Source organism: Glandiceps talaboti, chromosome 15 (genome assembly GCF_964340395.1).
Source record: "Glandiceps talaboti chromosome 15, keGlaTala1.1, whole genome shotgun sequence".
Classification (NCBI taxonomy): domain Eukaryota; kingdom Metazoa; phylum Hemichordata; class Enteropneusta; family Spengelidae; genus Glandiceps; species Glandiceps talaboti.
In genome coordinates, this window is record NC_135563.1 from 7873655 (window position 1) to 7901117 (window position 27463).

General features: G+C 37.1%; 2 protein-coding genes across 2 annotated transcripts in view; both read right to left on the reverse strand.

The window, feature by feature from the left end:
- LOC144446909 (calpain-A-like) overlaps nucleotides 1-7114 on the reverse strand; it is a 12487-nt gene extending 5373 nt beyond the window's left edge. The window contains exons 1-4 of the mRNA XM_078136755.1: nucleotides 7044-7114; nucleotides 4768-4959; nucleotides 3714-3771; nucleotides 20-151 (exon numbers count right to left, since the gene is read on the reverse strand). Of these exons, the coding sequence (XP_077992881.1) occupies nucleotides 20-151; nucleotides 3714-3771; nucleotides 4768-4959; nucleotides 7044-7114 (453 nt within the window). The remainder of the gene's footprint in view (nucleotides 1-19; nucleotides 152-3713; nucleotides 3772-4767; nucleotides 4960-7043) is intronic.
- Nucleotides 7115-19105: 11991 nt separating this feature from the next.
- Nucleotides 19106-26329, reverse strand: LOC144446443 (coiled-coil domain-containing protein R3HCC1L-like). Its single transcript, XM_078136205.1, has 8 exons — nucleotides 26265-26329; nucleotides 25920-26025; nucleotides 25225-25306; nucleotides 24440-24510; nucleotides 23757-23900; nucleotides 22805-22900; nucleotides 20191-22210; nucleotides 19106-20104 (listed from the first exon to the last, which is right to left on the reverse strand). The coding sequence occupies exons 1-7, from the start codon at nucleotides 26310-26312 to the stop codon at nucleotides 22155-22157; spliced, it is 603 nt and encodes a 200-aa protein (XP_077992331.1). The 5' UTR covers nucleotides 26313-26329; the 3' UTR covers nucleotides 19106-20104; nucleotides 20191-22154.
- Between the last annotated feature and the right edge of the window lie 1134 nt (nucleotides 26330-27463).

Consider the following 27463-nt stretch of genomic DNA (forward strand, 5'->3'; position numbering starts at 1 on the left):
TAAATATGTCTGAACTTACTCCTGGTCTTTTCCAAATTATTCCTTCCGTACATTGAGTATTGTAGAAAAGCGACGTGTTATCAGCGGGAAAATCGTTATCTTCAAATAAGTTACCAGTGTGTTTGACGGCAACTCGAACTGCTGCCATGGTCTGGAACAGAGGGTACAAGACAATGAACGTGCAGTTAGATATGGTGACGGAAACTTTAGAAGAATCATTTGGATAACTACTGACAATAAAACAATGCTGGAAACGCAAATATGCAAATACTATATCATATACTAGTAAGATGAAATAGTCTATGAAATCAAAGTCATTCCTAAGCGATTGTAAGGGACGAGATCAGCAGTTCAATGTAGGATAAAAAATCAAATTCTTATACTTAGGACTCTGACCACCCCCACCCCCACCCCTTCTAACTAAATTGCCCAAAATTTAACGATGCTTCAAACCGCACAATCAATTTCAAATCAGTGTGTAGTAGTATCGATCGTAATGCTATCAATATAAAGCCAGTATGTAGTGAGTGAAGAATTGTTCTTTTGTTGACACTTTACTTTATTTTAGATGTTAGGGGCATGCGTAAAAGGGTTTCCTTTTTATCCTACAGTGATCTATTAATCTCGCCCAGTCGAAGAATAGAGTTGTTTCCACACATCAAGTACGTTTTGAGCAATGCAGATTGAAAGATCAAAACCTCCCAGAAGGTAAAGAGTCTGTCTTAGCTGCTATGGTAACAAATTAAGTAGAAGATGAACACCAGTTTCTCTTATCTGACCTGAATATACAAACTCAAGAAATGACTACATTCCAAAATTCTACGTCTTTGGCCTACCTGCACAATTATTTATTAAGATAACTAGCGACGGCCCGGAATCGAAAACGAATATTTGATCAGACAACTGTTGAAGTTTATTTACTTTGCATATCTAAAAAGAGACACGTTTGTTGAATGTGTAAAATAAATGATAAACCGCTGTTCTTATCTGCTGCGTGTAAAGGACGATGACCTATGAAAATATCAAAATAAAGAAAATTTCACATCTGTCGAAAAAGTATATTTACTATACCTTAATTAATCTCTGGGCGCTTCGTCTAAATCCACGGACACGGATTCTTTTATCGCACATAATGGATAGTTTTTCGTAACTTGTTGCTATGATTAAGGTTTATAATAATATGACTGACTTTACTCGTTATTGGAATCATTTATATAGGTTTGTACACTTGCAATCCACCCTTGAACAGTAGCAGGGTGAAGGTGAACACGTGATTCAAATGATGACTCTAGTTTAATTAATGCAGACCTCGAACTTTACAGAACAATTGTATACCACTGTAGACTAGTATCATCGAGTTTCCTATCGTAAAATTATCAATTCATCCATGATGTTTGAACTTGAACCTTGACATGTGAACAATTCGAAAACTCATAACCTTGACTTTCTTACGTGACCGTAATTTGTAAATTTGTAATTAACCAAACCCGCTTTATTAGTTACATGTGTGGCTCACACTCTGTATTTTTTTGCCATTATAAAGCTAACATAATGCCAATTACTAGTCGCTGCGTAGTCACTTCAAAACTAGATTCTAAAAAGGTAACTCAATAATGCCCAATTGTTTCCTCCATGTCTTCCTGTTCCCGAACCTTATTTCCGATACTATGCCCTAAAATGCACGTATTACGACTCAGAATTTCTTATTTTGGCTGATTCATTTGACATTTAATCAATATATTGCCCTTGACTCGTGGAACTTTCATTGTTTCGTTACTTTATTTATCTATTGATTTTACCATACGTGGTGAGAAGTATGGTAAAATCAATAACTACTGAAACTTTCAAAGTGTATTTTTGGCGTTCTCATCATTCACTCTAGCTTGACAACACTTTCACTGATGAACTTGTTATATAATTACACACCAAAACACCTTTCTAAATATCTCTTGACTGATTAGTACTAAATCTGACATTCACTGTACAATCAGTCGATGTTTGTACATATGTAAAGCATCATAAAGAAGCGGACCTTCCCTGAATCTAGATACACCGACTGAATGCTGAGGTCCTGCCTCTGTCCTCTGTATGTACGTAAACGTTGTTATTGTGTGTCATCATAAGCTGTACTTCCGAGGTGAAGCACCTCGCTTTGTTGTCAGAGAAGTATCATTTCCTCGTTTGTCAATCTAAAGCATGGACAGTGAACAGCATCTCTCCACTGCCTAGCTAGTTCTGTCTAGGTTTATAAAAGTAACACAAAGCAAACTTGAACGTCGACATCCTTTAGGTACCCTAAGGTCACTTGTTGTTTTTAATTCTGAAAAAAAAATGTGTTTTTTTTTTTTTAACAACCTGGCTTCTTTTCTTTGTTTAATCGTCATGATACAGGCCTCAGCTCACCTCTTGCCAATGTTAGAGGTAAACATTTTGTAGTTTGTAAATCTACCTTTTTGACATATAAAGGAGGTTTGATCGGCACCGGAGAGGCTCTGATTTGAGATTTTGAAGTTTGAATCAATCTCATTGTAAACGTTTGTATTCGTGCTATCGACAATGTTATGTTGTTGTTGTTCTTGTTGTTGTTGTTGTTGTTGTTGTTGTTGTTGTTGTTGTTGTTGTTCAATTTGAACTACTAGTCAACGAGATTGCTTCATATTGTGTAAGATTCCGATGGCAGTCTATGTTTTTTTCAGTATTGGAGTGACATCTTTCAAAATTAGGAAGTGTACATTGTTGACTTTAATATCCCACTTTGACGACAAGTTCACTCTGACTGAACTCAAACCCTAGCGCCTTCAAATTGATATGACAGTATATAGATTGACAGATTCATTGAAAGATACATATAAACGACATTCCTTCATGACAAGACAAGACTAAGATCATATATTATACACAGGGAACATTGCACACCCCTGTAACATTCACATACCTACGACAGGGTTGTGCACATAGCTGTACCAGCTCAGTGAAGCCACGGGAACTGTACCAGCTGTGTACAATATCCCTGTAACACTGCGGCTCTGGCCAACACACTAGGTGTAACATACCTAGATTTGACAGATGTGTAACTCGTATGCCAACATCAATGTAACATGGATGTGAAAAATAGCAAGGTGGCCTAGGTTTTTACAACATCCATATACAAGACCTTTTTTCCCCAAAACCATGTACCAGCTATGTTAGCGTAGCTGTAACATAGGTATTTCCCACAGCCATGTGCCAGCTATGGTAGAATAGCTGTAACAGCGGTATTTCCTACAACCATGTACCAGCTATGTGAGCAATGCTAGTCAGATATGAACAAAATTGTTGCTACAGGGTATTATTCCACCATAGCTGTTACATGTATGTGCACAAATGTGTGCTTGGTATGCAGTGTACATAGAAATGGTACTGGAATGTGCAAACAGTCGTGGCACAAACGCTGTATTCCGCACCCATGCAACATGCATATTTTTCTCAACCATGTACCAGGGCTGTGGAAATTATACCTTGTAACGGGGCTGTGAGACAGATAGCTGTGCTCTTCTTCCTAACACTAGGATGCGCACATCCTAGTCCTACGATGTGCAAGGCTTCCTGGGTATGCCAATTGGATCCAACCACGAGAATCAATCTCGGGGGGGGGGGGGGAGTCACATCTTACGATGTAGTCCGGGCTTGTTATCCCCAGACCCCCCCCCCACCCTACCCCACCCTGTAATTACTGAATGTTCCCTAAGCATCACAATAGCATAGGCATTCTGAAGTATAGTTACAATGTAGCTTGAAAGTCACAAAGACACCAGAATGTGAATCAATGTTTTCAAGACATCTTTTAATATACAAAAATGTAAATTTACAATCATATAAACTCTTACATCGTCATGTTACCAACTCTACACTTACTTGCAAAGAAAGACAGTGTCTTCTCTATTCACTATTATGTAATGAAAATATGCAAAGTGATTGGTCTTATTAATGTAAATCGGTACATTTAGAGGCCTTATAACGTAGTAAATTTTCTAGTATTACTTATAATGTGTATAAATGACAGAGTATGGCCATGGCAGTTTCATTGTTGTAAGCTAGTAACAGTTCGAAATATTTCCACATAGTTAAAGAAATGTAAACGTCATCATGGGTATTCGCACTTGTGGCAAATACGACAGCGCCCTCTAGAAATGGTCGAAGGCAGGGTTCGAACTCAACACGTTTAGATACATGTATGAAGGCTTGGTAAATATTTAGCTCTGATGATAACTACAGGTGAAAATACGTGCATTTCCTTGTCAAAGATATATACTCTGAAATGAGGTGTCAGAAAACCTTTGTAAAGAATGTCTTTGATATCGAGTCTCTGATCTACAGTTCAGAAATTGTAACTTTAAAAAAATAATGATGGGCCACCGCAGAACTTCATGGCCACTGCGCACTTAGAAGTGTTGGCTATACTAAAATACAAACTGGTACATTTATGAGTACTGGCGCCTCTGCAAAATGGAAGAAAGGTTCCGAATACTGTACGACATGCAGTACGTGACGTCATGTTGCCATGGTCATCAACAGTTTTAACCAATAAGAACGGGGTTGCCCTCTCTATCACAACTTTTGTTGAATAAGTAGAAAATTTGATCAATTCCCCAAAATTGCAACTTCCAACAGCAAATTTCGCCAAGGTAGTAATGGCCAGTGTGGTCACAGTTGCTGGTCTTATAATGGGCGTACAGGTGAACTCGATTTTCTGGGGTTATGGTTCTATCTAGGCGTTGACATGCTGACTGTCCAGCTGTGTCGTCGAGCGGGTTTGTTGATCCACCGAGAGCTCTTGCTGCGGCCGCTCGGCAGTCATTGGGACAATTGCCTTTAGCTTTGCTACAGCCGATGTTCAACCAGTGGTGATATCTAGGATCGGCGACGTCCATCAACAACGGACTGTTTCGACTTGTTCCAGTACGAATCTCACAAAAACATCTGTAAATATGGGAAAAAATAACACGATTTAAAACATGACGATCATCACATTTTCAAATGCTTTTTAAATGTGTCTGTCTGTCTGTCTGTCTGTCTGTCTGTCTGTCTGTCTGTCTGTCTGTCTGTCTGTCTGTCTGTCTGTCTGTGTGTGTATGTACTTTATACGGATGTACGTATGCATGTATGCATGCATGTATGTATGTATGTATGTATGTATGTATGTATGTATGTATGTATGTATGTATGTATGTATGTATGTTTACTTGCTTGTTTGAGTCACTGTGGTTGTTTCAAATGTAGCGCACGAATCTCTTTGTTCAAAGAGCTGTCCCTACGTTTTTCGGCGGAAAAGCACTGGCAGATTTTTCCGGTCGTTACTGGGAGGGGGAGAAAAAAATACGATTTTGTAATGAGGGGTAGATTATGATATCAGTGAGGAGGGGATCACGTCCAACATCTCTATTGCGGGCAACATTTCCCCTTGATTCATCAAGGGGAAAGAAATTATGGCGTGTAGGGTTACCGTATATTGATTATTTGGTAGTAGGCAGGGCCTACAACGAAATGTTGTCGCAGAGAAAAAAAAATAACAACACATGAACGAGTCGAGGTAATGATGTGATATTATTGAAAGACTCGTCTAGTTGTTGTGGTTAACCACGTCTACAAGAAATATCTAATGCCAGCGACATGATGATAACCTGTTTACTGCGTTGACTGATGATTGAACTATAGAGGGCATAGTCAGTGCAGTAAACCGGCTATGATTTAAAATTTTTATCGTCGTAAACCACCACAGCCTCTTTTACGGCACTGTCCAAGACATATTTCGTTGCTTCAGCAGAAGGTAATATAGAAACTCACTACCTTGATTTTCTTTTCAAATTTCTTTCTTTCGTCATTTTCATTTTCTCAGTCAAATAGTTTGAAGTTTTATCAGTAAAAGTCAAGGCTCAGCCTTCACTGTATTTGATCTAAAAACGAGCCAATTATGTAAAAAAATTTTCTCCCAAGAGGACAACTTTTCTCAAGTTCAAAGCCAGAGTAGCAACGGTCAAGTTTTTCAAGGCTACGACCATCACTTGCTTATTCAAAACATGTCAATATTTCATTTACTGTGGTTATCCTTGTCAATTCAGTCACTATGTGCAAGTTGCGATCGGTTCAAGGTGAAAATATCTATGGGAAAGAAACCACGATACATATATATGTCTTATAGATTCTGCGTTACTGTATTACGAATAGCAAGCATTGTGAGAATAAAAATTCCCATAACAATTAACATCCCTAAATATAGTCTTTCTTTCAACCTGTGTGTGCTGTGTTGTGTTGTGTTGTGTTGTGTTGTGTTGTGCATGTGCGTGCGTGCGAGTGTCCGTGTGTGTATATATCTGTGTATGAGTGCTTCATGTAATACTTTTGTTTGTATTGAATACTTACAATATATCTGTATGTATATATATATATATATATATATATATATATATATATATATATATATATATATATATATATATATATATATATATAATGACATTATAACACAATACATACAAAACAACCAAATGCTCCACGATAATGCTGATGCCGACTGAGTATGTTAAATCTGAGACCTCTACATCTATCATCAACTTGTCCATCTGAAAATTCCCAGTGATGGGGTTGATAACAAGGGATACGTCTCCGTGCATCAGAATAAAGGCAATACACTGGATGATCTTTCCCGAAGATTCCTAACCGTGGGGATTTTTTTGGATTATACATGAGTAGATATTTTGATCTTGGAAAGCGTAACCCCCGTCTGAAAATTTTGGGAATAAATGAAGGTGGTATATATATATATATATATATATATATATATATATATATATATATATATATATATATATATATATATATATATATATATATATATATATATATATATATATATATATATATATAGGGGGTGAATTATTTTGGTACTGAGGTTGACAAACACAATTTATCACCCAAACTAGTACTTGTCTGCAATCAAAACCACATAACACAAACAGTCGTGAATTGCAAGTTTTGTCAAAGTAAGAGTTCGTTGAAAAACTTACGTTCTAACGTTGGCATGAGCCAGTGCAACCATCAGGCACAGCAGGCCGAAATAGACGACTGCAGAGTTCATGATCGAAGTGGAGAGGAACCCTTGGTAATGGTATACGTATGAAGTTAGGCTACACTGTGTATCAGTTGTCTTGAAGAGATTTCACCTGTCTGTGATGTGATAATCATCTCGCACTCTGGTGTCTTTTTATAAGATCCCATTTCCTGTTATTTATGGATTGATAACACATAGGGGTGGAGTCAAGTCCATGCCGTGGCATTGAGCCAGACCAATGCACTGTGGCCGGCCGGGTGCACCTTGGATTTCCGACGTTTCCCCGAACTCAACTGGGCAGACAAGACATAACACGGGGTCATTGAACTGACCATGTACATGTATAATTAATCTAATTTGAATAATGATACCAGCCAAGGTAGCCAAGCCTGGCCTCAGTGCACTGATATCTATCTAGCCATCGAACCCATGGATTTGATAAACGTATTTCACAACTGTAAAATCGATTCTTTCCATGAGTAACTCTTCAACAAGTTCTGTCTTTGTGTAAAAAAAAAATGTGGTAATGGATGAAGTAAGGAATGGAAATTTCATATCATACACGATTGATCATACTAGTACACTATTATCACTTGTAAATTACTGTAGAGTACTGTTACAGTATAATTGAGTTGTCATTGGTCATTTATTCATTTGTCGAATAATTTGAACATCTGTGTGTCTTAAAGTTTATTAAGTACTACACCCAGGGTATGTTTGAATATATATATATGAGCCGTTCAAACAACCGATATCTCTCCTGCCCGGTGACAGGTCGCTACAATTATATCATTTATCATCGAACGGACGCGATAATTCACTAAAATGGCACAAAGTTTATAAGCTATTTGTCGAGTGAAAATATTTACATAAAACCATAATTAAACTATATAAGTGTAATGTTAATGTTGATACAATGTACATAACTTCGTGGTTACTAAAATCGTATACAAATATGTTGTTTGCACACTTGATAGCAGTTTCCAAAACGTTAGTGCAGACGTATGTATGTATGACTAGTAAGTTACATCATCGAAGTGTTGGGTTTGAATTCTGCCATTTATTAGAATACATTAGGTATGTTTTGTTCTACTCAGTGCAATAAAAACGTTTCCAAAAACTCATAAACTCAGCCTGTACCCTGTAATCTAATTGAAATCTCATATAAAATACCTGATCTAAGGGTGACCATTACGTATAGTAATAAACGCAGACATGTCTTTTGAAATTTCGAGTGATGATTAGCGGCTATATATGTGGATCTTGGCTGGTAATCACCCATTGTTACAAGACGAGAAGTCATATTATAAGTTATAATAAGTTATAAATAAAATGGCTGGGTGTTTCACTCATGGGACATTGCAGCTGCTAAACGCACATTTCTCAATAGCTGTAACTAGAATACACATGTTAACTTGTATTACATAACATAAAACCACTTTGTTTCTTCGATTCCGAGAACACCTTCATGTAACTTCCGATTGTGCTTCCACTGGGAGGTCAAAGTTTGTCGTCTCAAGGGGTTTTTTCTTTGCTTCCATTCCAACATTTGTCTGAAGTATATCGAATCTCGAATTACAATAAGTGGTTCTTTCTTGCTTGCTTTTGTGTCGTGAGTGTAAAATACTAGCAAGGAAGGGACGAAACATTGGAATTCCTTGAAAGATCTTGAAACCGGCCAAGAAACTTTAAAAGAAAACATATGTACAGAGGAAGTCCTGGGTCCAAGACCACTACATTGCAATCCTTAACACGAGAAATTGTATTGTTCTAGTGGTTGATAGCCTGTATAATAATTCTTCTGTACCATACAACATACTCTGATTGGTCGTTATTTACGCTTAGCAAATGTACAATTTTTAATTGTGTATTTCATAGCACACACATTACACTTGGAACATATATTAAAATTAGTCAAAGCATTTATTTGCCGAAACTAAATTTATCTGAAATTTATGTACCGCAGCTCAGCGTTGGTCGACCGATCCAGTGTGTGCCCATTAGTCCAATTCCCGACGACCGTGTTCCGACTCGATTTTACGCGACGTTATTCACACTTTACTAATGTGTAAAGATACCAGTAACGTAGTGTAAAATCGGAACACGGTCGTCGGGAACTAGGGCTGGGGTCAGAATTTACGGCAGGGGGCCTGGGGAGAAATCTCCCCCCCCCCTGCACTCTCAAATCAATTCATGCCCCCCCTCACGATATGACCCCAAGAATGTTCGTAGCCCCCCCCCCCCGGCTATATTTTGATGTTTCATTTTACAGTAACCCAGTTACCCAGTGGAAATCAACTGCAGCGTCCATACATAACAATGAGAACTGTCTTTAAAATTAGATGTGGGCTTGGCAAAAAAGGTCTCACATTGGGCTGTAACCTGTACTTGCAAATACTTAGCAAGCAGGGTTTTCTCTTTTCCATCTTGATTGTGGGCAGAAACAGCATCCCGCTTGACAGTTAGCTATTATATTAGTGGGACAGACAGACAGACAAACAGACAGACAGACAGACAGACAGACAGACAGACAGACAGACAGACAGACAGACAGACAGACAGACAGACAGACAGACAGACAGACAGGTAGGCATGCAGGCAGGCAGGCAGGCAGACAGACAGACAGACAGACAGACAGACAGACAGACAGACAGACAGACAGTCAGACAGACAGACAGACAGACAGACAGACAGACAGACAGACAGGGAAGGCATATATATACACAAATGCATTCGTATGGCTGTCACCTACCTCATTACTGAACATCGGTTTCAGAAGTTATTGATATAAACGACCACTCCTGACATTTAATTTGGTTCAAAATATTTCGGGCCCCGCGTTCAGACAATCAGATTTTCGGGGACCCCCTTTCAGACATCAGAATGTTCATGCCCCCAACCTTTGAACCCTTTATTTTTTCATGCTCCCCCCCCCCATATCTCCCCAGGCCCCCTGACTTAAATTCTGACCCCAGCCTAGACCAATTTTGTCTTTTCGCGTCCAACTTTTTCGGGTCGTATGAATATGTAATATAGTCATATATAATTGAAGACTCCATGTAAAAATCCTCTTTTAAAGGTACAGTGGCTTGTTAGTACGAAAGCCGTCAGGGGACTTCCGACTTCCAACTTCCAACTTTCTGACGGCTTTCGTATGCTAGTGCGATTGGGCGATTGGGTGACGCCAATGATGTTCTTCAAAACTGTGATATTTCACGATAGGAAATACAGGAAGAGTTCTCCGAGAAATCTCAAATATAGGCCGGTTTATTTATGGTCAATCTGATTTAAAAATCGGATAAAAAAAGCTTATCCAATGTTATGCAACGACGGGTTTTCTTGTTTGTGCATTCGATTACGTTATGTGGGTCTTGGATGGAAGGTGCCTAGTGACCGGACAAGAATAATACACGAGTTATAATCTAGTCGTGTAAAAAGGGCCGTGTCAGTGACTCTGGCGCACAGCTCCAGCCGTTGATAGCACCTACTCTGGCGCTATGCGATCGCGACCTTAGTCACTTTTAATGAAAGTTAGCAGCCAGAGGGTCTAGCAGACCTGTATATTGTAGTTTGTTGAAGCTCAAATAATGTGCATATATTAGTAGTTGTATAGAAATGTTTTCATGTATTATATAACACTACTTTTCCGATTCCCAGAACACCTTGAAATAACCCGAACTGTTTGTGTTTCCGCTGTGAACTGGTGTTCATGAGTCGCATTGTATTATTTATTTCCACTCCAACGTTTGTCTAATTAAAAGTATAGCGTCTCGGATTACAATAAATGATTCTTTCAATGGTCGTATTTTCTCATGTGTCTTTCTCATGTAAATGATATAAACAAATAGCAAGGAAAGGAAAGGATGAAACACTGGAATTCCTTGAAAGATCTTGAAACCAGTCAAGGGCCTACAATTAGAAGAAATCATGTATGTACAGACTCGAGGTACAGAGGAAGTCCTGAGTCCACGACTCAGTGTCGTGACAAACTTTTGATTTGTGTCTGATTACTTAAAACCTATTGCAATTTTGTATTCTTGAATGTACATGTTTATCCATATAGTAAGCACCTCGACTTTTGCTAGTATCTTGCACTAGTTTGCATTAATTTATTTATTAAATGTTCGATTTCTTCTGCCTCGTGCCAGATACACTCTCTGATAGTGTGAGTTGAGTAAACAAAATTGCAATTTTAATTGTACTTTGCATACACTTGTTTGTTTTGTAAATGAGTTTGCAGATTTAAAACTAAAACTGAATTGAAATACCAGACTTGTATAACATGTGTCGGACTGGCCGCGCTCAATTGGGTCTTTTTGCGTCACCCTGTGGGACAATTAATGATATCACGCTTGTGAAAAAAAACCCGCCCAGGTGAGTTTGATCATGTGCATTATGACAACATCAAAGCTAACATTATGGAATATCTATCAATAACTAACAAAAATATAATGTTTATTTTAAAAAAAATTAAAAACCCAGTCTTTCCTTGTGGTAGATTTATGTGTACTGTATATGATGTGTGTGAGTTCAAGACTGAAATATTAACAGTGCCAAAATTTCTACGGGCTTCAGATTGAAAATATGTGCATCTCATTATACTGAAAATATCATTCAAATGAAGTCACTAGATATCTTGAAACCTTCAAACTAGTGAGACAGTTATGACTACCTACTCTGTCGCCCTTATTTATCTGACCTACTCTCGACCACAGGGGCACGTATTATTGCTTAGATTGCCGTTTTCTTAGGAAAATATCGTACGAATCCTGCTGCTACAAATGTATCAATCTCTATACTAGTAGAAATACAGGATCGTTACTCGATGCCCCCCTTTTCTTTTCTCCTTACAGGTAGGAATATATAGTCAAAAGGTTGTTATATTTAGTCTGTAGACCAGGAAAACAACAATCTATGAAATATTACACGCCCCTATGCTTTCGACATGCATGGAGGTATATACGTATAAGTTGTCGACAACTAGAAATGATCATGGTTTAACCATGGGGGCATTAGTGAAAGCATACGTATATTATACAATAGGTTCCCATGACAACCTACGATGATTCTACCAGGGTTTCTACGATCTAGACCAATGTCCAAAGATGCAGAGGGAATGAGTCTATGGTTATCCTTGAGAGTTTAAACCGAACTTCTTTGCTATAATTATATAATTATAATTATATATTGTCTGAAATTAGCTCACCCATCTATCAAATATGTGACAGTTACACATGCACATTAGTCTTGGTTACCCACCCTTTTGCCGTTGAGGGCATAACCCCTATTACATAAGCAAGAGCCTTTCTATCTTTCTATCTCGATTCTCAGAATGCCGGAAATACCTTCCGGCTTCCGTTGGCTGAAGGATAAACTGTATAAGAGTCGATGTATGTGGTATAACTGGTACATAGACTTTATTTATCAAAGCCCTGCATGAGTTCGGCCTCACCCCAAGGCCAGAGCCAGAAGTCGACTGATTACATTTTACAAATCACTTTACAGGAAAACTTGGAATGTCTACTGTCTAAACATGGTAAATTGCAAAATTACAAGCAATGCGCGCCCGTGAATTTGAAACAAAAGGACGCCATGGGGACAGTTGTTTTTCAGACACATTATCTTTTAAAATGCTAAATTTGTAGATTCATGACAGGTATATAAGATAGAAAAATACCATTATATAAATTATATGGTTAGTAAAGTTGTCCCAATCACTTCTGATAGAAAGTTGTATACACACCATGTGACATATGTTGTTGTTACACGTAACAGTCACGTTTAGCAACAAGTCATCATGGATTCAAAATTGACAGAAAACGTTCATAAAAAGCATATTTATTTTCATTAAATGATGATAAAATTAGCCACGTTACGTATTCGTAGAACGGTGTACAGAGTCCGCCCTCATAGTTCAAATGAACCAGTGAGCGCAGATGGCGCTATTAATGATACACGGTATATCACAAACATTCAGGAAGATGCGATCAATCCCAGAACGACAAAATAAAAAAACAAACTACAACATACGAAGGAAATAACGGTGAAAAAAGAAATTGTCATGACCAGTATTCGTGCAGGTTAGAAATTAGTTGTGCACGTAGACGATTTATGGAGAAATTCGTCGGCGACAAATTTAATGTACGTGCTGGTGAGAACGACTCTGATTCTTGTTCTGTAGACGTCCACAAAACGTAACATTTAGAATGACACAAGCTGAGTTCATTATTATTTTACTCAAGTGAAATTATATAAAACATCGATTCTATTCTTCAAGTATAATGTTAATGTCGAAGCATATACCTTCTATATAACATTACAAATGTCTTCTGGCCATATTAAAAACACATGATTGCATGGTAGGAATTTGCCAGACAATTCATTTTTCACGTATGGAATATTACTCCATCATATTTTGATACCAAATTTGAGTTCAGTCAATTGCAGGTAATGGTTAAGTAACTATCAGAACACAGAATACTACGATTATACCTTTTGAATATGCAGCAAAAATGAGAAACTGTGGCCCCAAAAAACCCAGCTTATGCCCCCATTAAGTTATATGTTACCATATTATGGTCGCTTATATATATTAGCTTAATTTGAAGACAATAGCTTCAATGTCAATTTCGATTATATAAATCCAATGTCAAGTTCAAGGACCGTCATTTCTATAGTCATAATCAGGAGTATACGTTTCCATTTCATTTCCATTCCCACAGCTTTGGTCGTACAAATACCGAGGCACATATTTCCGGGATGACTGTTCCTTCGAGCAGCAGATTTCCCCTAGATATTGGAAACCAGAAAAGTGGCATTTACTGTTGCTGTAATGTGCATACAAGTGTACAGGGCTGTTTGTTTCCCGATCAAGCAGATCACAGGCCGTTACTCCAGCATTGGTGTCGATTGGGTTCGTCGAACCCTTGAGTACTGCCGCAGCTGCTGTACGACAGTCGTTGGGACAGTTGGAAGTCACTTTGTGACATCGTACACACAGCCAGTGACGATATACTGGGTTTGGAATATCAACTAGTAATCCACTGTCTGGTTCTTTGCCAATACGTATTTCGCAGCTACAGCTGAGGAAAAAAATGAAATTATAAAGTTTTGGTGAAATAATGATAGACGTTTTTTTTGACATGATATTATTACAATACAATACACTGCAGTACAATTTAATACAATACATTACAGTATAATGCAACACAACACAATGCAACACAAACACAACACAACACAACACAACACAACACAACACAACACAACACAACACAACACAACGCAACACAACACAACGCAACACAACACAACGAATACAACGCCACGCCACGCCACAACACACCACAGTACACAACACAACACAACACAACACAACACAACACAACACAACACAACACAACACAACACAACACAACACAACACAGCACAGCACAACACAACACAACACAACACAACACAACACAACACAACACAACACAACACAACACAACACAACACAACACAACACGATGCGATCTTTAATTTAATATAGGCATCTCATACTAGTCATAGTGCGACCGTGAAATTATACCCAGAAAGATGAAGAGCAACAATCATGGTAAGACAGGCACGACAAAAATAACGAATTTAGCATCTAAGAATTGTCAAAAGGTAATTCATACACATTGTAGTCATTCCCGACCTAGCTGAGTCAACAGGTTGCTATAGGGATATATAATATCTAGTAGTTTTCAACTTTAAAACTCTATGGATTAATTTAGCGTAATACCGGCTTTCCGTACTACACCAAGAATTAGATGCTTTGTGTAGTATAAACATCGTAAAATCATAGCCCCTGTGTATAATTGTGAAACATTTCACTGGTCAAGGTGTGGGGAATGACTAGCTAGCCACAGTGTCTGTTATTGGCTCCGCACTGGTGTACATATACGGTACTAAAACGTAGCATACTGTACGTATTCTGAATAGTACATTTCATCACATTTAACGAAACATTAAAAAAATATAATCTGGGAATTAATATACCGTACTACTTAAATCACTACAGTGGATCGTTAGGGACTATATATCTGGCCACAGGGGGATGAATGTCATTGAGTGAATAAAATTCGGAGGAAAAGGGATTGATCACTTAATGGAAACAAGTTGTATTAACATCCAAGGAACTGTGAGTTTTTTATTTAACTTAGTCAAGTCCTAGAGCCATATGTGTCACGATCTAACACAACCCAGAGACTCTACAATTTTCATAACATTTGCCATATGTCTCGAGAAATAACAACACGAAATAAATAAATAAATAAAATTTGTCTTAAAAGGCCAAAAGTTGTTGGTTATTGGTAAAGGCACTTACGATTTCGTGGCAGATTGCACCAGACCAAATCCACAGTAGACCAGCGATAGGTATAACAAGGAGAACTTCATAGTTAAGTTTACGTGTATACGGTATATATATATACCACTACGATGCTGATGTGCCTTCTGTTGGACGTCAAGACTGACTTTCCCTTCTTATATGCTGTACGACTTCCGTTTGCATGCTAGTTAGGGTTAGCTCAGGTAACCTCATACATAATGAACACCACTTTAACACGGGCTTTTAAAAGCTTCGTAGAATTCTATTCCCAGTCACAGTGAAAGTTTTATTTCTGTCTGAGTGACCTACATTCACAGGTCATCGCCAATGATGACGTCACGTGAAACGGTGTACAAAGCTAGCAAAACATGGTACATTCAATTGATATCGGATCCCTACATAAGTATCTACTACTTCCGTTCACATTTGAAACAATGTTCGATACACAGCGGGAAAGAATGGTAATTCACATTTTGTATATGCGATCAAGTTCATGGAACCTAAACCACTCTATCAATAAACTTGACCAATCTATATCGACTAATTTGAATACCTTGATTTTTCACCTATCCTGTATCAATTTGACGACGACGACGACGACGACGATGATGATGATGATGATGATGATGATGATGATATATGAGAGGTGGAGTGAATGAGTGCATGAGTGAGTGAGTGAGTGAATGAATGAATGAATGAATGAATGAATGAATGAATGAATGAATGAATGAATGAATGAATGAATGAATGAATGAATGAATGAATGAATGAATGAATGAATGAATGAATGAATGAATGAATGAATGAATACGTTAACGTCAATGACCCGATTAAAAGTTACCCTACTTTTACACTGGGTGGTTTAATTCCCAGAAAGTCCTCTTAGAGTGTTTGGATTTCCTACATCCGGATACCACAAACAGAGTAAGTGCTCCCAAGTCAGTAAAGTCGTGATGCTCAATTTACAGTAAAAGTTATCTGAACATCGGTTTGCTTAGTATAGGCCTCTCTTTGCGTTGTTGGTGGACGACATACTTTAATACTGACGTAGGGATTGGTAACTTTCTTCCCGATCAGGGGTTGATATACTTTTTCCACACATGAAACAAAATGTCTCTGACCACTACCCATGTGAAAGACAGAATAGGAAGACTCCACCACTTATTTTACAAGCAGAATGTCCGAGCCCTCACGAGCACATCCAAAAGGAGATATGTGTCCCCGCTTACTTGGAGGTCCTGGGGCACTTGACGTTTTTTGGCTCTTCATCGCAGTAAACCACAGCCTCTTTTACGCCACCGTCCAAAACGCGCCGTCGTTATTTCGCAGTGTCGCGGAAGAAATAACAGCTCTGGTGTGAGAGAATGTGGCTCTTTTGCCTTTAAAAAAAGACAATCCTCAGCTTTTCAGGCAACAATTTCACACCATTGCATAGCTTGATTGTACAGCTGGGTTAAAAATACATTTAACTGTATTTGTATTTGCATAACATGTCCTGTAAACAAGGACCAACCCTAGTCTTGCTGCTAGACGTTCGGGCTTTCTTCAGATACAATAAGCGAATGAAGTTTGCAGTGAGGGCTTGTTCCATCCTTGATAGCGATGTTCGGTCGCGTGTCGTATTGTATCGGAAGAACATCCGAGGTCTAGCAGCTAGACTAGACCAACCCTTTATTTTTAATGCCAAACAACAGTACGACCTCCCCGGTGAAAGAACCTGACTGGTCACTTAAAATGATGCGTATAAAACAGGGAGAATGAGTACCACTACCGTTGTACACATAAAACTGTATGCATGCGACCTTTCTCAACCAAAGAAATGTATGGTTCATAAAAAAAGATAAACTTACAAATTGCCATCTTTTCAATCAAAATCACTTTTTAAAAACCTTAAAATATTACTTGTAATTTGCATATCATTTATCCAATAACAACTTTGAACTGCTGTACACTTCGATACTTTTCATGACAAGAAACTGTCAGTCTTCTCGTTTTTTTGCTTCAGGTTTTTGTATATTGCTCGGTCAGTTTGACCGTGGATCTATTATTTCAATATTAGTAGTAATCAGTCAAAGGTTTGACTGATCCATACTACAGACTATTATAACAAATCACCAAGTCTGTCACATTGTGTTTATGTACAAGAACAGCTTGTATTGACTACTTCTTCTGTACTTTTTCTTTTCCAGCAAATCTGACATAAATGTGAATATCCACCTGGGTTTACACTATGCCACTACTCGACATAACACACAATGTAACATCCCAAGGACAAGGGCATTAAGCCACAAGGCTTTGACTTCACAAGCTGTTGATACACATTCACAAATCATTACACTGTAGGATACCTCATGTTATCCAGCCCTATCAGGTTTCTGTGAATGACAGCTGATGGCGTGGCATGAATGTCTTATCTTACAGACGAGGCACACATCATACTTGCAGGCCAGAGCACATATTTCCTGTTGGTGGTGCATCTTGGAAGGTGCCGTAAAAGAGGCTTTGGTTTACGTACGATACGACGATGGGCACACATCTGCACAGACAGACATTTCTATGTCTGCAGCACTAGGAAGGCTAATATCCTCACTGTAGTCCACAACTCCCAAAATCAGATTTTGCCATCCATAGAACAAATAAAATCATTCAGCTACCCCCCCCCCCCCCCCTTCATCAATAGCCAATACCTTCTGATTCATCCATAGACAAACAACACATACTGAAAGAAAGTGAGGCAAAATGAACTCACAATGAAATTTGTTTTTTATTTCACTGGTGACATACCACTGGATTTACAAAACAAAAGTATAAATAAACACACTGTAATCAATACTTTAAAAAACTACAACTTCTATCCTTCAAAAGTAAGAATTTCAAATCTTACACTATACACATGTGATCATTTACAATGTAAAACAACCTGATTACATCATTACAACCCTTGCAGTAGTAATGTAGAGATGCCTCTCATCAGGATGTTGTTTGAACAGTAGTGGACAGTTTTAAAACTAGCTTTGAAGGTGCTGAAAAGTCTTCTCCTTTCTCCACACTAACACTTATTGATGATGTAGACTCGTGCCATGCTTTCATCAGTTTGTTTATGTCTGTGAAAGCTAGACATATTGTGTATGGCCTCACAAGGAAGAACCTTGTCTGTGATATGGCAATATGACTAACAGTCATAGACATAAACAAACTGATAAGAACATGGCACAAACTTACATCAGAGGCTCCTGCTCTTGTTTTGTATTGATGAATGTAAGTTTGATAGTTAGGACAAGACTTTTACGTACTTTCAAAACCAGTTTTAATTATCACCACTGATAATAACAATGTTCTGATCAGAGACATCTCTACACAACTGCTGCAGTGGTTGTATTTGGTGAAACATGTTAACAAAAACACTTTATTGTCGATGATATTTACAATCTTTAGGATTTTTGAAAATAAAAGTGGCCATATTTCACCAACTTGTCATGAAACACTGCGATATGCATGTTGTGACCCTCATTATACAAATAGAACAAATGACTGTAAATACATATTAGACAGATAAACCCTGATGTAGTGGTGTCATGGTTAGTGCCACTTCAGGCTAAAAACATAACATTACCTTCATAGAAAGATAAGACTAAAAAGGGGAACACCCCCCCCCCCCCCCCCCCCCCCCGGGTGCTTAATAACAATCATGAATATTCATGTTCCACTATTACATATACATGTCTGCTGACTCCCACAATACAATGCATGTCCATGGGAAGGGCCACCACTGACCAATGAATGAGGAACAAGTTTGACTCAACTCTGTGCATCTCAGCCATCACATAGTGTATGTGATATGATGTGAAATCATGAAATGACTCTCCAGAAACTAAAGTTAACAAAAATGTCTTTCTAAGAAAATAAGGCTTTATTTCCTGCAGTGGCATTCCCGACAAGAACTAACCAGGTTGTGAAATTATTATGATTTACATATTTCATTTGATGATAGACTGGCCTGCAGTCTTAGTATGATAAGATGGTACCATAATACTAAATTACTAATATACACACATTTTACAGTCTCAGGGACAATGTAGTTATTAAATTCAAGATGTTAAGAGTTAAAAAAACATACAACTAAAATAACGAAACCTGAAACAAAACATTTGTTTGGCTCAACAAAAATGTTACTAACATTGCTACATTTTATCATCTGGCTCAACAAAAATGTTACTAACATTGCTACATTTTATCATCTGGCTCAATAAAAATGTTACTAACATTGCTACATTTTATCATCTGGCTCAACAAAAATGTTACTAACATTGCTACATTTTATCATCTGGCTCAATAAAAATGTTACTAACATTGCTACATTTTATCATCTGGCTCAACAAAAATGTTACTAACATTGCTACATTTTATCATCTGGCTCAACAAAAATGTTACTAACACTGCTACATTTTATCATCTGGCTCAACAAAAATCTTACTAACATTGCTACATTTTATAGTCTGGCTGAACAAAAATCTTACTAACATTGCTACATTTTATCATCTGGCTCAACAAAAATCTTACTAACACTGCTACATTTTATCATATGGCTCAACAAAAATCTTACTAACATTGCTACATTTTATAGTCTGGCTGAACAAAAATCTTACTAACATTGCTATCTCGACCTCCACGAAAAGAGGTTTATAAACCTATGGAGTTATCGAGATTAATAAATAAAGATTAATAATAATAATAATAATAATACATTTTATCATCTGGCTCAACAAAAATCTTACTAACATTGCTACATTTTATCATATGGCTCAACAAAAATCTTACTAACATTGCTACATTTTATAGTCTGGCTGAACAAAAATCTTACTAACACTGCTACATTTTATCATCTGGCTCAACAAAAATCTTACTAACACTGCTACATTTTATCATCTGGCTCAACAAAAATCTTACTAACATTGCTACATTTTATCATCTGGCTCAACAAAAATCTTACTAACACTGCTACATTTTATCATCTGGCTCGACCAAAATGTTACTAACATTGCTACATTTTATCGTCTGGCTCGACCAAAATGTTACTAACATTGCTACATTTTATCATCTGGCTCGACCAAAATGTTACTAACATTGCTACATTTTATCGTCTGGCTCAATAAAAATGTTACTAAAAGATTTTGTTGCACCAGATGATAAAATGTAGCAATGTTGGTAAGATTTTTGCCAAACCTGTTTTGTTTCAGGTTTTGTGATTTTACTTGTAACTACTGTATTTCTATACACCATGTCACCAAGTGTAGATTTTACAAATTTTCTGACAAATATGGTTCTAAAATAAAGATTTGCAAATATGTAACATTTTGTAGTCATAGTAGTAGTATTTCATGGATAGCACACAATATGTAGTATTTAAAAAAAAATTACATTAAAAAAATGTATTTTAAAAATTGTTTATGTTAACTTTTTAAAAACGTGAATACAAATGGACCTATGATAAATGAAAAAGAAAGGATTACAAATATTCATTATTTATTTGTTTATCATATACCTCTATGGTTTTTATGTAGGTAGCTAGGTATGTTACACCAAGTGTGTTGGCCACAGCTGTTAGAGGGATATTGTACACATAGCTGGTACAGCCCCCGTGGCTCCACTGAGCTGGTACAGCTATGTGCACAACCCTGTCCTAGGTATGTGAATGTTACAGGGATGTGCAACCCTAACCCTATGAGAGTCCTAAATAATAAATTTGTTCATCATGACCTTATTATCTTAGCTTCTTTAATAACCAAAGATGTTAAAATCTTTCAACTGTACTAGCTGCAACTGATGAAGGCCAAAATTTGCCATGGTGGCGCTCTACTTCCTGTCTCTGTGTACCTTGGGGGTATACATGATACAGGTTGCTCAGTTAATCATAGCTCAAGACTGCTTTCCTCAATGTCTGAGCAAAACGAAAAACATCCCTGACATAAACTTTTACAGAATACCAAGGGACAAAGCTCTTAAGAAATGTTACTGTGAAGTGATGATACTCCCAATTTGAGCGAGGGCACTGTATTCTTAATTTCCTGTTTGCAGTCTGGAATGGCCTACTACTCCAATCACAAAAACTTTTTGAAAAAAAAGAAGGAATAAAACAGTTGTCATGCTAAGTTCATGCTTCCTAGAACTGCTTCACTCAAAAACACATAACGTAGTTCCTTGGGAATAATTATAGTCAGATTACAGTGAATTTCATTGACACCATAAATGTTATTTCACACCTTAAGTTTGTTTATCAACACATTAATAAATACGAGAACGAATGTTCATGGACTCTGGCTTCATACTTAGTAATGAAATTTCCACTCACAGAGTCAAAATATTTCTTGGAAGCGACTCCATAATTTTCGCCGACATCTTGTCAGTATCATCATGGGTGTGCTCCTGAGATATGTGACAAATAGTCCACTGTAGCACACCCCTGATGTTGCTGAAGAAACATCAGCGAAAATTTGGGATTTGCTTCCAAGAAATATCTTGACTCTGTGAGTAGAAATTTCATTATCACCATTAAAAAAAATGTTTTTAAAAAGAAATTAAACAGAAAGAAAGAAATCGGTTTAAAAATAAATACTAGAATGTCAATTTCATTGAGAATATAAGATGAGATGTAAAATGTTGAGATAAGTATTAAAAACAGATTAGTAATTAAAACTATTTTTTGCCTTGTCATATGTTCCCTTCCCACATATCGTGCTTCTGTTTCTTCTCTTCTCGTTTCTTGTCTGAAAGATAAACAGTTGGATAAATTATGAGCTATGGTTTGTGTTTTTATTACTTTTACAAGTGAAATGGTCCATGGATTGGAAAATTACTTTAGAGGTGTATTTACTAGATATCTACCAGGGGGTTGAGGAATTAAAGTGCTGTTGTGCCGTTGTAAGTCCATACAAGGGGTAATAGTTGTGAGTGCCTTGAACTTTCAGGAGAACATGTGCAATATTATGATACATATTGTTACATTTATTACATTATGCCCTAACATGTTTCTTCATTCAGCCAAGGAAAATAACAGTGACCTAAAGGGCCTTGTCACTCTGAGTCTAAAGATGAGTGGTGACAAAACCTTTTGTCATGGGTAATTTAAAGTTGAATCACGTGAAGGAAAATATTGGGGAATAATATAATTATACCTCTGCAAACATAATTTATGAAAAATCAGGAAAAATAACGGCAATTTTGACCATTTTTGACTCAGTTTTTCAGGCACCACAGGACAAACAACATAGATGCATCTTGTTGTCACATAGAATGACCAGGGTCATGTTTTATATTTGAATGTGTACAAATGTGTATCATTGTATAATATTTCAACCAACCTTTGGCTTCTTTAAGTTTTCTTCTTTCTTCGTCTCGTTTTGCTCTAGGAGCACTTATACCACTTATACCAAGAGCACCAATAACAAGTCTTCTTGCTGGAAAACAAATCAATGGTATTTTTTTTAAAGGAAAATTCAGCCTGTTATTATTCAAATTATTATTACTGTAGAAAGTTATTTTAAATAATAATAATTGCTATCATTATTAATTTATCGGTCTTTTGTTCCATTAAAGTTACTTTTGCAATAATTGGCTCTGGAGTTCAACATACATGGGTGTAATATGAGGACAATATTATTTCTCTACAAATGCACTTGTGTACTGAAAATATTAACTTAGAACACTGATGGACCGTCTCCTAAAACCTGAACTTTGGTCTGCATGTGTATGGGACTTTGTAGCATTGAGAAGCCTTAAAAGTAAAGGGTAACTTTCAAAAATGTGTTCGGAGGTAAGAACTCAGGATGTCTACCTGTACGTATAAAACATGGCATTTTTAGGCTTTGCCTGAAAGATCCCGGCAGTGGTTGCTTCCACTTATATAATACGCTCATTGTGGGTAAATAATAGGACAATGACTGGACCTTTCAGAATATTTTAGGCTATCTGTAATATTTATGCTGAAGTAAAGCAAAAAGTGATATGCAACACCTGAACAGTGCAGTGACATCATCAAGATGGTTTCCTGCCACTATCCATTTATGATAAACACTGATGTCATGAGCCATCAAGTCAGATAAGATAGAATTATTTGCATTTCTAAAGCGACAAAGTGACTAATAAAACATTGAGCTTTACTTTGCCAGATATTGAGACACAGTGTTACATATTAAGATCATAGTATTGTCAACAAACCAGTGCAAATGAAGTTCTGGAAACCTCACATGGTTGCGACTAAGGGTTTCACTCTGCAATGGAAGTAGACAGGGTTTATAAGGGTTGTCAACTTACCTGTCATTGCTGTAGTTTCTGGTCTAGCCCTGTATGGTTGTAGGAACTCAACAGATTTCCTTGCTTTCATTTTAGATTCCCTAGTAGCCATCATTAATGGACGTGTCTTTAACAGTGGATGTTTTGTGTCCAAAGCGTCATTTGCTGCAAATAGTATCAAGTAGTGTATTAATCTATAATTATTACTATGGAAAATATACCATTGACAAAGTAAGATAGACACAAACTAAAAGTGGGTGATACTGATAGTGGTGCATTGGTTATGTAGATATTATCCCCTTGTAATCAAGATAGTGTAAATCCTAGAAGACCCTAAAAATGTTCACTGCAAGATCATGGAAGTCTAAAAATATAAAATACTATAGTCGTCTTTCCATTGATAGCACTAAATATCTTGTTTTTGACATACGACCTTGACATTTGAGGTCAAGGTCAATTCAGCTGTGAAAATTATATCTGATTACATATTTGCTGAAGTAAATACCACTATTCATGCACAGTGGATATCAACTACACTGTAAATTCACAACAATCTTCCCAGTATGGCACTAAATATCTTGATTTTGACATACGACCTTGACATTAGAGGTCAAGGTCAACTTGCATATAAAAGATTACATCTGATTACACAGGTCATATTTTCAGCTATAATCATCTGTTTGTAGGTAAATGAGAATACTCACCACATATTGAACCAGAAAAGACAGCTAATGCATGTGTATCATCCACCCACTTGATATCAAAACCTTGCGTCCTGATAAAAAAATGAGAAAGATAAATGACGTTATTTCCCTTCAGATTTTTATCATCATGGCTGATATTTAAAAAAAGTTTAAGGCCAAGATTTCTTATACTTGATAATTTATAAAAGAGTGCATTGATAGTAACAGATCTTTAAATTCACGAAACTTTCCACTGTAATTAAAAAAAAAGCTGTATAATTTTCCCAAAAGATTGTGTTACATTTCAATTGGCCAGTTTTAGTCGTTTGCGGGCTTACAATGTCCACCAGTATTACAGGTAATCTGCTTCGAAGCAAAAGAATGATATACACAACTATGGTTCATACACATATTGCACACTGTATGGGTGATTATATTTGAAATGCACTGTATATTAAGTAATAACACAAGTTGGGGCTGGGTTGGGGGGGGGGGAGGAGGGGTGTCTCTAGCAAGTTTAGTTCTTTTCCTGTGGGTGCCAAATAATCATGGTAAGACCCAGGTTCCAATCCAGAGTTTCAATCCTAGGTTTTATTATTACTAATATTAGTGTTATCAATATCAATAGAACCATAAAGATTAGATTCTTTCTGGACCAATTTTTCTATGGCTTTGACACACGACTTTTTTTCACACAAGTATTAATAACACTATCTGTATATGTTATTTTTTCCTATCAACTGAACTTCATGGTTTAATGTGGATATTAAAGTTAAATTAACAGAATTAAATATATTGAAACTTACTGAAATTGTTTAAAAGCCATGAGGAGATCTTCTGTTTTCAACTCTGGTGGAAAGTCATACACCTCTATCACATGGGAAAATGCTGTAACCATAGCAACAACAAAATATGAATTTAGACAGCAGAAGCAGAAGCAGAATCTGGATTAATTAAATACATAGAATACTAACATAGCAGATATCAACTACACTGTACTTGGTACAATCTTGTACAAATTTTACTTACAAATTTTAATGAATTGTATTATATCTAAGCAAGCTGTCATTGGACAGAATCGCATCACATGACCTCTACATAGACTATTGCCCATGCAGAGATATTGCCCACAGGCTGACAGTCGTTACCCAAATTTTGATGATGCCCTTACTTTCAGCTTGGGCATCATCAACATTTTGGTAAAGGGTGCTAGCTAACCCTTGCGCAGGCACTAAATTGTGACATTGCTCTTGTTGGCGTGTTACCATTTAAAAAAAATTCCTTCTTCAACGTTACCAGTAACTATTAATATCAAGTAAAGAGAAGTGTCTCAATTTACTTTACTGTACAAATCCTCATATCTTTTCTCAACTTGCCACTATCATCAAAATTAATACCAAGACAAGATCCAGTATCTGGAAAATTACTTCATTTCTCACATTTAAGTTCAGATATTGGTGATAGAAAGTGATAATTATAAAAAGATAAAGTCATACTATACCTGAATAATCAAAGTTATCTTTAGGTTGATAGTTGTAGTAATCATACTCTGCTTTTTGTACAACAATGGCCTTCTCCTTCTTCTTTTTCTTCACTTGTTTGGATAACTGTAATTCGCAGAAAAAGTGAAACCTGGTTAGAAATGAAACTACTTTCTAAGAAGTTATGACTACAGAACTGAAAGATATGAACGGTCACTGTCAGTGATATTTCAAAATCTTTGGGAATTAGAACTGTCAATGTCAAACATTTTTCTTTCATACAAATGTAGTACGTCTAAGAAAATTATATATAGCGCCCTCTAGAGTCCAATATATTGGAATACAGAAAATTCAATGCTTCCTACCTCTTTCTTCAAATCTTCATTTAGACACTCTCCACTATCATCAAACATCGTGTCCCATGAATCCTCCTCCTCTCCTTCCTCCTCCTCCTCCTCCTCCTCCTCCTCATTTTCCTTCGCAGCGTTATCTATTTCCATGGAAACACTGACTTCCTTGGTGACATTATTCTTGGAGGTGCAATCACTTATAGGTTCTACATCTATGGATTGTGGCACTGTTTGTGGATATGTTTCACCAGAGTTGTTTGCATCTGACATCACTTCAGACCAAAGAGTAGCATCATTGTCATGAATACTTTCATTTTTAAGTTGACTTGACTTGCTAGACATAATTTCAAGGTCTTCACAAGGTGATGATTTCTCCTCAAATTCACGACAATCTGGTTCTGATATAGTCAAGGCAGTAACTGGCATTATTTTTCCTGAGTTTTCCGTATTATCATTGCTGAGGGCAGAAGTTTCTGTTTCCATTACAGTTTGTTCTATGTCAATGTGGTGAGTGGAGGTTTCTGATTCCTGTGCTGTTTGTGTTACATCATTGTTGTGGGTGGTAGATGCTGTTTCCATTGCAGTTTGTGTTGTATCATTGCTGTGTGCAGAAGTTGCTGGTTCCATTGCAGTTTGTGTTGTATCATTGCTGTGTGCAAAAGTTGCTGGTTCCATTGCAGTTTGTGTTGTATCATTGCTGTGTGCACAAGTTGCTGGTTCCTGTGCAGTTTGTGTTGTATCATTGCTGTGTGCAGAAGTTGCTGGTTCCATTGCAGTTTGTGTTGTGTCATTGCTGTGTGCACAAGTTGCTGGTTCCATTGCAGTTTGTGTTGTATCATAGCTGTGTGCAGAAGTTGCTGGTTCCATTGCAGTTTGTGTTGTATCATTGCTGTGTGCACAAGTTGCTGGTTCCATTGCACTTTGTGTTGTATCATTGCTGTGTGCACAAATTGTTGGTTCCTGTGCTGTTTGTGTTGTATCATTGCTGTGTGCACAAATTGTTGGTTCCTGTGCTGTTTGTGTTGTATCATTGCTGTGTGCACAAATTGTTGGTTCCTGTGCTGTTTGTGCCGTATCAATATCACTGGAATAAATGGTTGATTCCTTTACATTGTTTAATCTTTGTTGTGAGGTAATCCGTGGTTCCCTTGTATTTTGTGTAGCCATGGCAACAGGACCAATGTTTTCCGATGCATGTTTTGATACATCACTTC